Source organism: Dermacentor albipictus, chromosome 2, assembly GCF_038994185.2.
Source record: "Dermacentor albipictus isolate Rhodes 1998 colony chromosome 2, USDA_Dalb.pri_finalv2, whole genome shotgun sequence".
NCBI classification, from domain to species: domain Eukaryota; kingdom Metazoa; phylum Arthropoda; class Arachnida; order Ixodida; family Ixodidae; genus Dermacentor; species Dermacentor albipictus.
Window position 1 is genome coordinate 142109441 of NC_091822.1, and position 15382 is coordinate 142124822.

The 15382-nt window shown below is 47.3% G+C and overlaps 1 protein-coding gene across 3 annotated transcripts in view; it reads left to right on the top strand.

Annotated features, from left to right (window-relative positions):
- Nucleotides 1–15382, top strand: part of LOC139056122 (mucin-2-like) — a 268904-nt gene that overhangs the window by 216414 nt on the left and 37108 nt on the right. For all 3 annotated transcript variants that reach the window (XM_070534016.1, XM_070534017.1, XM_070534018.1), the window contains one exon: nt 3892–3948. In XM_070534016.1, coding sequence (XP_070390117.1) covers nt 3892–3948 — 57 coding nt within the window. The remainder of the gene's footprint in view (nt 1–3891; nt 3949–15382) is intronic.

Here is a 15382-nt window from a genome sequence, read left to right on the forward strand (position 1 = left end):
GTAGGTCTAGCTGTGCTGTCACCAACACCGCGAAAACCTTTTTGAATGATAATAACCTGAATCTGCACTGTGAACGACGAGAGACGCCTTAATGAAGGGGCTCCAGACTCATTTTAATGAGCAGGGGTTCTCTAACGTTCACCTAAATGTAAGAACGCAAGGGTTTTTTCGTACCGAGCGGCCCCTGTCGGAATACGGCGAGTTGAACCCACCACCTTTGCACTCAGCGGCTGGACGCCTTAGGCACTGAGCCACAGTGACCAGAGTTCGCTACACACGCAAGCGAATACTGCGACTTCACAGAACGTCACGCGAAAGTTATTACGCCCATTGAAGCATCACTGCCATTGTGGTAGTGAATCGAACGCCCGCGCATATCCCTATTGCAAAAACCAGCGTCTCCCAGCGTCTCCCATGCAGCGTCGTGAAACCAGCGCGCTTTTTGGCGCTGGGTAGCCTGGCACTTGGGCACCCGTGTCGCACCAGTGGACTCTGGACACGAGCTGGTCACACTGGAAGAGACGCTGGCTCCACTGTCATAACGCTGGCTCACTGTTTGTGCTGTACAGGCGCCTGTTACTCGCTGCAGGTACAGTTCGCTGGCTCGCACTGGAAACTGCGCTGGTTGTGTTTGTGCCGCGCTGGTTCCAGTATCCAAGGGCGAGCGCTGCTGAATAATTAATGCTTTATACAATTTTATCGCTTGATACTAGTCTCTTGTCCTAAATAACGCTATATCTTGGGGTTACAAACCCTATTTCGTGTCACAGCTTGGAATAAAGGTGCGTGAGCTGCCCTGTTCATTCATGCACATTTGAAACTGAAAATAACTTTCGTTTTTTTATTTTCCCTTTTGACTGGGGGGATAGCTAAATTCTTGAACGAAACCACGTAAACGCAGAGGACATCGCGTTTTTTAGTAGTTTGCACGTAACGTATGACTGGGAGTTGTCGCCATTGTCGCAGAGTTGCGGAGTGGACATGAAATGCAGAAGTCGTTCAGACGCGCGGGAACGGACCCCGAATTCGAAGCCTATCGCTGACTGATATTATCGCGCCGATAACAAAGCCGAAGTGATTCGTGCGCTTCCACTTTCCCTATTGTACTAAAAAAGTTCTGAGGCTCAAATTCACACATTTTAGTTTTCGCCAGCTACCTGCTCCGAGATCGGTCCCCACCGAAGCTTAGGCCTAGCGTATCCGCCGAGTCCGTCCTCACGCTATCGGCGCGTCTAGGCTCAGGAATCAAGAAATATAACAAGGATAAATCACTTCATTGTAAGCTTTGGCATCGGTGTTCTTAAATAAATAAAATTTTCATGTATACAGTGCCAGCACAAGAAGCGATGACCGCTTATGTGACGCGTCATAAACACAGGTATATGTGCTATCGCCGAAGGCTCCCAGCACTAGCCGGCGCTTCTCTGACAAAGATATATGACTAGACAGGCGTGTTGACTGAAAGGCATCACTGATCTAAGGAAATGTTGCATATCCTTTGCGTGAAGAACAAGAAACGGCTATCGAAATCGGCAGTAACAGCTCATACACCGTCCCGGGTCGGCGTTTCATTTAGGACTGTTTTTCGAAGTTAAAATAGCAATCGCAAGTGAAAATCGATGTTGTGGCACTTCCAAGCATACTGCTGAGTACGGACAGCAACTTTTTCTTTCTGGTACAGGCATGAGTTTTAGTTGCCGGGCGACAGCGCATCAACCATGCCTGTAAAAGACGTAGCTTTGCGAAACAAACTGCTTCTCGGCTTTGACATGGCAAATTATCCTTGCGTTTCCGCGTGGCGTAGCGGTAAGGTGCCGGGCTTGGGATCTGTAGGTTGGACGATCGAATCGTGGTTGGAGCAGTTTTATTTTTTACGTTTTTTTTTTCGTTTTTTTTATTGCACCAGAACGCTCCTTGTTGCTTTCTGTGTTCAATATATATATATATATATATATATATATATATATATATATATATATATATATATATATATATATATATATATATACGGCCTCCAGGCACCGCATATTTCACGCGCTAGAACTGTTTTTGGCGTGAGTAGCCAATGCCTCCCAGCACGCTGCGCCTTCCCAGCGCCCCAGCATCCAGCGCGCTGCACTGGGCCCATAATCCGGCGCACTGGGTCCCAGTAGCACTGGTTTTTGCAATAGGGATATATATATATATATATATAATATTTTCTTCGAAGCAACAGCAGGAACATATTAGGTTGTAACTTATGTTCTCGCAGAAAACTGGGAATATTTCTCGCGCCTGAGACATGAACTACTTCAACAAAACTACGGTGAAGCAAAAACTGCTATTTGTGCTTAAAAAAAAAAGAACGTGCAATGGACAAGAGAAAACGAGTCAAGTTATAATGCGGGAAGGAAGCCTGCGAATAGCTTGCTGTGGAAGGAAGCCTGCGAATAGTTCCTTCCACAGCATGGTGCGAAAGACCAGTCGAGTTTCTCGAACACAAGGTTTTTTTTTTTTTTGTAAACCGCTGCAGCATTGCAAGCACACTCACGAGGCAAGGTTCTTGTTAGGTTCGCAGTGGCGGCAGGCTGCTATTAATTTTGGCCGCTCTGCCAGCGTCTTCAGTGCCGCCACCGACGCCACCATAGTAATTAGGCGCTATACACAAGCGCCGCGCACACGAGCATTCAACGCTCCCGTACGCAATCCATTTGGAGCCAGACGGTAGCCACCAGGAGGCCCTGGCTCCGCGTTTATTGCGTTTTTTTTGTGTGTGTTTCCTTTCAAGAAATACCGGAAGAAAAATAAATCTCCTTTTTCTGTTGCCTTTATTTTTCGTTTTCCCCTCTCTCTCGTTTTCAGCTTCCAAAGACCTTTATGGTGTTTCTGTGACGGAGTACAGAAACTGCTCGCGCAAGGCGAGCATGACAATATGCTATGGGCCAGACATTACACGTAAGGACGTCGGGGGGCTGTCGTGCACGTTTCTTGCCCACAGATCCAGCTCCCAGGACTCCTTAAAATGAAACCACCAGGTCCCTTTGCCCTCTAATGTTTACTCCGCGCGTCCAAAACCCTGCCTATCGGCAACGCTAACGGTCGGCCTCCCTCGCTCACGGTCCCCTATTTTCCGAACTCTATGTGGCAGCCCCAGGATCGCAACTTGCGAAACTCTTCTTTTCTTTCTTTCTACCCCGAAATACTTATTCAGTCTTATACCTTCGCTGGCCTTATTAGTATTCCGTGCTCTCCATTAACCTAGCGGCATTTGCCGGATACTGAACCATGTTAGAGAAAGATGACACATTTTCGGTCCTTGCCTGCGCGTTCTATACGACTAGGCGTCTATACGACTGGGCAGTTCTAAATGAAACGGCTCTTGTATCTCGGGTTGAGAAGAACTTGTGTATAGTTAGTTCCACGAAGCTATATATACATTGTGGTTCTACGGGACTCCAGTACAGTTCCTTCGGTCTTAGATACCTTGCTATGTAAACACGAGGAACGTTTCTATTGTTCACTCAGTAGCAAGGTTTAGGATCATCAGAGCGAACCATTATATTTATCTAACATGATACGTGATGCAGAGAGAGAAATAGCAAAGCCTTGCAAACGAAACATCTACGCCTATAGTCAATAACAGAAGTTTGAAATGAATGTGGATCTCTAGCTGAAAGTCACGTTGTCGAGAGCAGCACCACCGTGAGCAAAATTAAAATGAGCCCAACAGTCGACGTATCACTGTAGTTTTCATTGATTATCTGCCATAAGCAAACAGTATACCATGCCAAGGTAGCCCGAGTGATGCCAATATACGGTGCGTCCAATTTTGAAATGTTTTACTTTCTTTCGTAAGGCTATTTTACCGTTCTCACTGCACAAATCTCGTTTCTCTTTCCTATTTTGCATCAGTTGGATATGGAGTGCCCGTCGGAAACGTCCAAGTGCCCACCACGCCAAGGCCACCAAGTAAGTTTTATTTTGTGTTTTTATTTACACATATCGTAAACACCGTGTAGACCTTGGTTAACTAAAACATGTTCAAACGGAACTACGGCATAAGAGGAACTAGGTCACTGGCTTTGTTTGAATAGGCACAATAACAGCTTACCTCCTTTTATGGAGAACCACTCCCTTCGTAAACGAGGACCCTCACACGCTATTGGACTGCACACAAAACAGCTACAGGCGACAGCTGTGCGGAAAGATAACAATAAAGACTAAACGAAATATCCACTCCATTAGACAATAGACAATGCCAGTAAAAAGCAAGCGTTTTTCTGCCGCGCCTCATGTACAAAAAACGGCGTTAAGGATATCCTCAAAGCGGCGTATATGTGCGCAAATATTACGTTTCTGTTCGCGGAATGCCGGTGAGCCGTGCTCACAACTGCTTGATGCGTGAAGGAAGTAACGTCGACCGATTCGCTGTCAGTTTAACGATGAACGCTGCCGTCGTAATTGAGGAATCCAGCTACGCGAAAACATCAACGGTTTTGAAGGTCTTATGCCCATACCGTGATATAAACCGATCCTCTGAGGCACTATTACTGTGGGCCTTATGTAGCGTGTCCTAAGGAGAACATTGGAATAGAACGAACGCAAAAAAGTGCTTGTCGTCGTCATTACCTAGTCGTTATCCTCAGACGATTCGTTGCTGTTTGCAGTGGCAGAGTGTTCGTTTGAGCGGCTATCTATCTATCTATCTATCTATCTATCTATCTATCTATCTATCTATCTATCTATCTATCTATCTATCTATCTATCTATCTATCTATCTATCTATCTATCTATCTATCTATCTATCTATCTATCTATCTATCTATCTATCTATCTATCTATCTATCTATCTATCTATCTATCTATCTATCTATCTATCTATCTATCTATCTATCTATCTATCTATCTATCTATCTATCTATCTATCTATCTATCTATCTATCTATCTATCTATCTATCTATCTATCTATCTATCTATCTATCTATCTATCTATCTATCTACGTGTGCTGTACGTGCGTGCGCGTGCGTGCGTGCGAGATTTGAAATAGGCGTCACATTGTTCGTCGCGTCCTTTCTCTCTTGCGCCTTCCACAAATTACGAGCTCGCAGCCCCTCCTTCTCCTACTGCTTTTCGTGTAAGCGCCGGCCAAATATTTCAGCCGTGGCGCTTTTCGTGACCAAGCTCTTGAACACGTGTCGCTACTTTGCGCCCGCGACCTCGCAACGACGAGCCGATGTGACGAGAAGATAGCGGCGCTCCGCCGAAAGACAAAGCGAGAGGGAGAGAATGGTCTGACCGGAGAAAATACCACGGCACAGAGCGCGCGCCTTCCCGTCTGCCGCCCATATTTTCGGCATATGCGCGCCTCGCTTACACAAAGCGCGCGTTGGGGCTTCGCGAACAGGGAAAAAATGGCGCGCGCCCATACTCCAAATGGATCCGCTGACGTGAATGGAGGAGTGGGAGGGCGGAGTGAAGGCCTCGAGGTATTTTTATTATAGAAGGGGTGCACTACAGAAGAAAAAGAAAAAGGAAAAAGGAAGAATAACAAAGGAATTGCTGCTCCTGCTGCTCAGGAGCAAATAAATACACAAGTGATAAGTCGTCGCGAGCCACGAGGAAGCGATGTTAGCGAGTGAACGAGAGAGAGAGAGAGAGAGAGAGAGATGCGAGGCAGCGCGCACATCGCGAGGCCCATCTCGGCAACATCCGGACCAAACCACCGCGCGACCATCATTTGCTGCCCCGGGGGCTTGGACGGAAGACGAGGGCAAAGAGGAAGCCGAGGGAGAAAAAGAAACCAAAATAACAGATAAGGTAGCATCGCGAAAAGGAACGTGAAAACTACGTGAGAAACGTATACTATAGAAAGGACAGCCTGTCCTGTCGGCGCTCTTCTCCTCGTCGCTTTTTTGCGTTGCGAAGTAGCCTACCCTTTTCTGGGCACGCGGGGGCTCTGCTTCTCTTGGTCGCGCGGAAGGCTCCTCCGAGGCAGCGTCGCTTGTCGGTGCGGGCGCACGCACGCCAAGATTCGCTTTCGTCTTGGAGCAGGAAGGAAGAGGGTCGAGGAAGAGAGAAAGAGGGTGGGAGGGGATGGAAAGGCCGCCGGTGAAATATGAGCCACTCGTTTGGGTAGAATCACGTCCGAGCGGGGAATGCGGCGCGCGCAAGGGGTCGGCGGTGACCGAGAGCGTCGCGGAGTGGACGTCCGGCGGTTTCCGGGAACGGTGTTCAAGAAGTTCTTTCGCACGCTGCCCCATTGGAATGGAATGGAATGGAAAAAACTTTATTTCTCTATATCTCGGAGAGATTGGCGGTGGGCCGGTGTCTTCATGTTCTGAGTCCTGGCCGCTTCACAAGGTCGGCGCCCCTATTCCATTGGAAATAAGGAGTAAGCACCACTATAAAGATATGGTATTATTAAAATAGAAAGTCTGCCGCCACCTTTGTTGCGAAAGAGCAGAAACCGCCGTTTGCTGTTCTTCGCATGCGAGACACCGTCTGGAAAGTGCCGAGACATCCACTACGAGGTGGGCTCGTCATAAGCCAAAAACTAACGATCGCTTATGACGAGCAGAGGTTGTGAATAGTTCTTGAGATGTTTAAGAAGATCCCTTCGGCGTTTAAGAAGAAACAGAACGTCAGGGAACAAAGTGCAGCTTCTTTTGTGGCGGATCGCAATTTCGTCGCTCGGGCGTTCACATGCGTACAGTTGGCGAAAATAGTTTACGGCACACGGGTTTCACGGCAAATGTGAATGTCTGCTCTATTAAGGCATAGTCCTTCTAATTTGAAGGCTCAATGTGTAAGTCGCAAAGGCTACTAGAGACTGAAATTTCGGATTCGACGCTATATGCCCAGGCTTCGAGGGAATTAAGCCTATTCGCAAAGCCCGCCTCCCGCTAACTTTCGTTTCGGACTTTAGATCTACTAGCTCACGTATCGAAGGCCAACACACAGCTGACTCGTAATTATCCTCATTCTCCTATCAGTTTTTAATCCGTCACTTAACTGATGTTAGGTTCTTAGCGCCAAACTTCAATTATCCGCGGAGTTTCGGCTACACAAGTTATTGGCAGAACAGAGATATTAATAACGATTGTCTTTACAACAATGTCGGTAGGCAGCCATTCATAACTTTGGTGCGGCGGACGAATGCGCTTAGACACGGAACGAAAGGGTTTTTGTCTCTTAGGAGCTTACTGTGCTTTGTAAAAGATGCTGCTCCAAAGAAAAAAAAGGACGAAATCCGTGTCGGTAGCCCCTCGTTTTTGTCTTTCTTTGGCGCAGCATCTTTTGTTAAGCATTAGGAAACAACTCTCCCAACAACAAGTTTATTAAGCTTAATATTTTCGCGCACTGGTTCAGTGAACCTAGGTTGAAAACTGGAACATAAATGGGTATCAGAACGTCCTTCGAATACCCGGCGTTGGTTCTGCGCTTTACGACAGGTTCCTCCTGTAGCATGCACTCAAGAACGCCATCCTGCCGCTCCTTGCTCACTCGGTGCTCCCTGCTCGCTACTCATCTGCGGCCGGCGCCTCGGCTGGAGCGTTTCGTCCCGGCGATGGGACACGCTCGCGCACAATCTTAGCCCCCTCTCCGTCTTCTCTGCGGGGGCCGAGATGAAGGACTCCGCGGGAGCAAACAGCGGGTTCACGTTGCCGCGGCCGGGAAAGAGGGAGTCGGAATGGAGACGGAGGGTCGAAGGAAGGGCATCATTCGGGAAAGATCCTTTCCGCGGTCTCCCTAATTTAATTCCAGAAGTCGCCCCGCGCGCGGCGTTTCTAGAAGGGCCCGCAGCCCTGCGCGCTCCTATCGCGAGAGGTGCAAACATCACTTTTCATAGCGCCAGCCACGCGCGCGCGGTCGCGAACTTACAGACGGGCAGACGGACAGACGGACATACGAGGACGAGGGGAGAGCCTCGAAGTACGAGCGCGTCGTCGGCCCATCTGGCAACACGTCTGCTACGTTGCCGCCGAGGCCACTGAGTGTGTGTGTGTGCGCGCGCTACCGCATGAGAGGGGAAGAGTTGCACGGTGGCGGCTACAGTAGCGCGTTATAAGAACGCTCCGGTGCGCGCGGGTGGCGTCACCGTTCGCCTTGCGGGAACGGAGGAACCACTCTTCGCTAACTCTTGCCGAGCCATTTCCCCAAAGCGCTCGATGTTTCCCCACCACCGCCTGCGGCGTCGTCATGGGCGTCGTCGCCCGTGACCCTGTTTACCGTAAATCTTTGCTAATGCGGCCAGCACGCCACTGTCGTTCGCTCGAGGCGCGTTTCCTTTCCTTGTGCGTGTATGGAATCGGAGCTCGTTACGGTGAGCTGCTCTGGAAGCGTCCCGAGCAGCTTGCGGGAGTGAGAGGATGCACGGGAAGGAGAGAAGGGGAGAAATGTGAAGAGGATGATGAAAGTGGGAGCGTTCCTCAATTAACTCCTCTCTCTCTCTCTTTCTCTCTCTCCGGTTTATTCAGCGAGGCGTAATTGGTCGTTGCCGGGTCAGTTCATCTAGCTTCCTCCTCTCACCTATGTGTCGTTCATGGGCCGCTGATTGATGCTGCGGTGAAAGCACTCAGCAGCCACTTCGCCCGCCGCCGATGGCGCATGCTGTCGATGCACTCGCGTTCTGGTGAAGTCCCTTAGGGATTGGAGAAGCCACGCAGAAGGCCCTCGAGCGGCTGTACGCACTCCGCAGTGATGGGAAATCAGGAGGAAACTTACGGTCATAAGTGCTTTGGCCCTCCGAACTCTCTTCTTGGCCAGCAAAGCACGATATCCTTCGACGTTAGCAGCAGACACGCTCGCTATGATCAACAATGTTACTGACGAGGTGATGGGTATGGTTCATCGGTTGAGCACGAAGTCAAGTTTCTAAATATAGCTAACGCCGTGCAAGTTGGCCGCAAGCTCGAGCGTTTGTTTGTGAAAACTGCCGATGTCCGTATGTAATTTTATGTAAAATTGCTGTCGCCAGAAAATCATTAGTCCAGCTGGTTCTGATGTTGGGAAATGCCAGAACGGGACATATATTGCAGAAAAAAACATTTTCATGTTTGTCTTCTTTTACCCTTCTATCCGCTGCAGTCATCTTTTAACTCATTAGTATCTAGTTATTTCACATAACTGTAACAGTATATTCGTAAAAGGAAGAAAAAAATCAAACGAGTAAGCTTTTGGCAGGCAGCTGGCCAGCTGGCATGTGTAAATTAAAACTTTCAAAAGCCTCTTTTCAACCCGTTACCACTTCCCCCTGTGCAGGGTAGCAAATCGGACGTGTGTCAGTTTAACTTCCCTACCTTACCCTCCCCCTCTTTCCCTCTCTCTTTCTCTCTATCTCAAATAGCCGAACAAAAAGATGACTGGCAGATGAGCTCAGCTGATAACGGCTATGAGAACAAACATTCGCGGCAAAAAAAAAAAACTCAAGGAAGAAAAGCTATAGCCAAGCATATGTATAGTTCTCAGAGGACATATACTTCCGCCCTCATTTGGAACGTCTCTTTGCTACCGGTTCGCTTCCGCCGTGTCTCGTTGTGTGCTGTGGCGATTTCCTCCGGCTTCCTTGGTAGTCGACGCCTACAACGACGCAAAGCATCGCCCAGATACGAAGCGACAATGAAACTGCCGTGTTCCTTTCATGGCGCAGCTCATCCTATGGCCCCCGAGCGGAACTAGCTGCTACTGTGTGGTGCCTTCTTTCCTGTCTCCTTCAGCCCAGTTGCTGTTTTTCTTTTTCTTCTTCTAACTTTCCTGCAGCACGGCCTTTGCGTACAAGTGATTTTCCCCCCGTTGCACCAGCACATGAAAAATTGCTGTCATCTGTGGATGACGTGCCGAGAGAGGCAGTTGCAAGCGCGGCTACAAAGAACTGGGAGGAAGGAGGTCTGTCGGCATCTCTGCATTTCCGAGAACTGCGCAAGAAAAATGAACACACCAGAAGAACGAATTTAGCAAGCGAGAAAAGTTCTCTTTCGAGCAGTGCCTACGTCCCGCCCGTTCGCAGGGCCCATGCGGGATCCCGCAGGTCTGGAGACGACACAAACGCGCATCTTCTCGTCGTATATATATATATATATATATATATATATATATATATATATATATATATATATATATATATATATATATATATATATATTATTTATTTATTTATTTACAATACTGCTACTCTCATTTGAGAGCGTGGCAGTTGGGCGATACAGTAGGTATGTATATGAATACGCATTAAGGCAGAACAATAATTGAAAAAAAGGAAGAAAAAAGAAAAGCAATTGCCCAAGTATGGTAATATAAGAAAGAAGCTGAGTTTGGAAACAAAAATGCAAGTTTGCACATGACAGTTAATTAACATGATACTGGCAGCTAAGAACACGTAAGTAATTAGTTATACAAAAAATAGGAGCGAACTGAAAGATAACACTTAACGCGTGAAGATTATTTAAATTGTGTGAAGGGATGCGCTTAAAACATACACTTCGAGAGCGAGAAGACACGAAATGGAAAAAAAGAACAATCTAGGCAAGCAATCAGCAGGTAATGGCAGTTATAACAATTATCTTAGGACTAGCAGTAGGTACAGTAATGACAATTTATTTTGGGAACACAGTGTACCATATGTCCACATAACGACAATCAAACCAAAATGGAAAAAGAAAAGTGGGAAGTCAAAAGCAACACAATGCAAAATTTGTGACGATGACCCGTGCGATGATAAACTTTTATTTACGCACTGCAGCTTCCACTTGTGAAGTAAATTCGGACAACGATTCGATGGCGGTTATAGTAGGATCAAGACGGTTCCATTCAGCAATTGTAAGGGGGAAGAATGAATACTTAAACGTGTCAGTGTTGCATGTGTATTCTGTTAAAGTATGCGCATGTTTGTTACGTGTTTTTCGAGCCTCAGAAAATGAAATGTACCTGGACGCATCTATTTTATAGTTATTTTTAGAAGCTGAAACAAGAACTTCAGGCGAGCGTGTTTTGCCCTGGTAGATAGCATTTGCAATCCAGACTGCGTTAGAAGATTAGTCGGTGAGTCAGTGCGTTTATATTTATTGTGAATGAACCTTATAGCCTTTCTTTGCACTGCCTCTAATTTTGTTATGTTAGTTGTTGTATGAGGAAACCAGACTGTGTTTGCATATTCGAGAACCGGCCTAACGAACGTTGTGTAGGCCAGTAGCTTCGTTGATGTTGTAGAGAGCGCAAGGCTTCTTTTGAGGAAGAATAATTTGCGTAATGCTCTTGCCGTGACATTCGAAATGTGTTTATCCCACCTGAGGTCTGAGGTTAATGTAACTCCCAGGTATTTATGTTGTTCAACTTTAGTTAGTGGTATGCCGTTAATCTCATATGTAAAGTTAGATGGCCTTGTTTTCCTTGTTACGGTCATGACGACAGACTTTTTTACGTTAATTGACATCTGCCAATTAGAGCACCAAATAGCTAGAGTGTTGAGGGATGTATTAAGTGCGATGTTATCGTTATAATTAGTGATTTCCCTATAGATGACGCAGTCATCGGCGAACAGTTTTATATTACAACCAATGTTAGCTGTGATGTCATTAATATAAATTAGGAAGAGTAATGGCCCAAGGACTGAGCCTTGGGGAACTCCGGAAGTAACGGTGACAGTGTTAGATAGCATTTTTCCGTAGGTTACAAATTGTGAACGATTGGCTAGAAATTCTTTTATCCAGGCTGAAAGGAGCCCTTTCCCAACAACACTTTCAACTTTAGCGATTAATTTGTTATGGCACACACAATCAAATGCCTTAGATAGATCAAGTAAAATCATGTCAGTCTGGCCGCGGTGATTGATAGTATATGCAAGATCGTGGACTAGTTCTGTTAGTTGGGTTACTGTTGATAAACCACTGCGAAAACCATGTTGGTAGGGAGACAAGATGCCAATGCTCTCTAGAAAAACCGTTATATATATATATATATATATATATATATATATATATATATATATATATATATATATATATATATATATATATATCATATGACGGGCCGGTATCCTCTATTAAGTTCTATGCAGTCCTATTTTGTTGGCTATGTCTAGGAGTAGCCTTTACAAGGAGACGAGGAAATAGAAAAGTAGAAGGCAGGGAGGTTAACCAGAATAACGTCCAGTTGGCTACCCTACACCGGGGGAATGGGAAAGGGGAAAACAAAGATCACAGGGAGAGAGATGAGGGAAGGAAAGGAGGAAACTGCGGCAAGTTCGCTGAAGCCTTTAAAAGGTCATCGGAATGGCCGAGGACCCCGTACGCTACAACTTGGGCACGGAGTAAGACATATAGGAGGTGAAACTTCCGTCAGCGCGAGCGAGCGCGGGCGACCAGATAAAGTCACAATTGTTGCATGCGCCGACGCTACCCTATGCAGTGGCGGCACCATGCGGCGCGTCGTAGAAGCCTGCGGCTTCTACGACGCGCCGGTCAAAAAAAAAAGGTCAGGTCAAAAAAAAAAAAAAGCAGCGCCCGGCAGGCGGTTCGGCAGCTCCGGCGCTCACTCCGGCGGCGCCCGCTCAAAGCAGACGACAAGCAGACGACACGGGTGTTTGCTTCAGCGGGCACGCCGTAACCGAACTGCGTAGGTGCGCGCACTCAAGAAAACTGTTTTGTTGTGTGCCCATCAAAAAAAAAGCAACACGTGTGGCAAACTTCCGCTAATCTTCCTCTTATCGCCAAGCAGCTAGGGCAACTAGTTTTCGCGAGTCTTATAAAAAAGAAAAGGAACGGAAACACATGCACGGCGGCATCCTTCCTAAGTGCACCCCTGTGAGCACTAGAGCGAGAAACAAGCGGTCGCCCTTTGAGCGATTAGGAACGAGATAGCCATCAGTTTCGCAAGCGCAAAAAGCCGAAAACCGCCCGCCACGGAGCAAGATATCCCTGGCTACAACCAGAAGCTACGTATCATCTGATAGCTGTCATGGAAAACGCGTTTTATTTTTTACTGTGCTCAAATGGCTGAAGCGTAGCAGCAGTTGCTCTTCGGGCTACAAGCGGTAAAGAAGCGCGCGAGAGTGCCCTCAGTAGAAGTCAGGCGCGCGCGGCCGAACGGGAGCAACACTCGACCGGTTGCCCTGGCAACCGAAACAGCGGTAATTTCTTCCTGTGCCGCCAGGTGCCGCCAGCATGAAAATATATCCGCGGGCTTGTGACCTTTTCTGGTCGCCGCAAACAGCGGAGTTTCCACTCCTATATTTCTTGCTCCGTGAACTTGGGTCGCGAGGAGACCATTTGAAAACATTATTTCTGACTGTCATCAACATAGCATACAGAGACGGTCGCTCTTAGATGCGCCATCTCGAGTTAATGACATATCACTTTAGAAGCGAACCCTTTTAGAATGCCGATATTAACAGCTGTCGCAGCGGAGGGCGACAAAGGCATTGCTACGATTCCTTGGGGAGGCAGGCTTGCACAGACGGCTTTGGAATCGACTGGTGTTAAATGGTGATCGTGTGCTGCGAAGAGCTGTGATCGCGTGTACGTGCTTGATGTCTCACTCTCTCCCCCTCTCTCTCTGTTTCTTTCCTAGGTTTCAGTCTCTCCTCCACCTTCCCTTACCAGCTTAGGGTAGCAAATCGTTTTGTTGTTGGTGCTGTTGTTCTGGTTGACCTTCTTGCTCTTTTTCCTTCCTTTCGTGTCTCCACCTCTCACGTGATGTGGAAAATTGCTTTTGGCCTATTCCGTCTGCATGCATCGCGAAAATCTCAAACTGTACGATGAAATCCGTTGTAAGAGCAGGAACATTTTCGAATGCTCAAACAGTGTTCCCGGGAGGTGTGCTCGCACCACTAGCGGCAGCGTCTTCGAGATCGGCGCGAGACCTACCGTGAAAGCAGTCGTAATGGAGGTTACACGCTTTCTTCACATCAAAGCACTTCCCTGCAGCGCGACACGGTTTAACTTTTGCCGCCACACAACGCGGCGTTGCGGCAAAGCCGCTCATACGAAGCGACGAGACGAGAAGTTAGACGAGAATCATATTGCCACAGCGGCATCTGTTTTTCCGTTAGGATGCGTACGCAACTAGTAGTATGTAGCCACGAACTGTAGTAATAAATGTATTATAACAAATGTAGGCGCAGATTTTTTTAAAGAATAGCTAAGAAGAAGAGAATGCGTTTCAAGCCCGACTTGTGCTTGAAACGACTTGAAACGTCTTGTACGTTGTCGGCGCGGAACACAACTACAAAGTCAGCAACTTTGTGCAACGTGGTGAAGGCAGTCGCTCAGTCGCGCGAGCTCGTGTTCTGGAGCAGCAAAACCTTCATGTTTTGCCGCTCTGCTCGTAAAGAGTTCGACAGGAGATTAGCATAAAAACAACAAGCATTGCTCTGAAGACTTTGCTGCACAGTGGCTCATACATAGACGACCATACACTGGCGCCTTCAGCAGCAAGGTTTCAGTTTTTCAGTTTCAGTTTATTCATCCGAGAAGCATAGTTGGTTGTTAGTAGTATCAGGCGAGGGTCCCAAAGTCAAACGACTGCAGCGGGTGCACAACTTTCCACCAATTATTCAAAAATAACTATAAAATTTGCACATTTCCCTACCAACCAATAAAACAAAAAACTCTTCATCGCCGATGACTGATGAGTTTCGTTACTGAAGTCATGACTAACATATCCTTGCTGTATTTTATTGAACAGGACTTGCACATATACCTATGTAAAATGACTCCCCCCCCCCAAAAAAAAAACTTCCGCCATGACAAACAAAAGAATTAAAAGAAAAAAAGTCATGATTAATCGCACCAATGCAAACAACGCAGGGGGCAAGGAAGTACTGCGGCAGCGTCGACCTGATTCGTGTGTTTAGCGAGAAGGCGCTGAAAGCGCCGTTCACGTTTCTCAGACATAAGCACACGGCGCCACGACCCTAAACGAAGTGAAAAAAATCGAAGATCTATATGGTAGAACGGTGTGACGTTAATTGCTCACCAATCAGTGGCGCGCTAGCGCGGCTACGTGAGAAGGCCCGCTTTTAGTAAGTAATCAGGAGAGGGGAAAAAAAACGTGAACGAAAGAATCAGATAAACCGAACGACTGGTCTCGTATCGAAGCGCGGCATTAATCCACAGACACTGACAAATTTAGTTCAACGCCGGTGTGCGCCACCCGTAAAATGGACGACGGCAGATATTTTAACGCCACGTGAACTCCTCACCCCCCCCCCCCCCCCACACACACACACACACTCTCCTCGGGCCCCCAAGGCATCGACGTCTGGCGCTGCTCCACCGGACCGTAATGGTTTAATCAATTCCAGGCTCGTCAGTTAGCCTTCGACGCACGCTTCATTACGCGTTCCTCTTCTTCCTTTCGCTTCTTCCTCGCAGGAAATCAAGCGATCGGGAAAATGGAGAGATTCG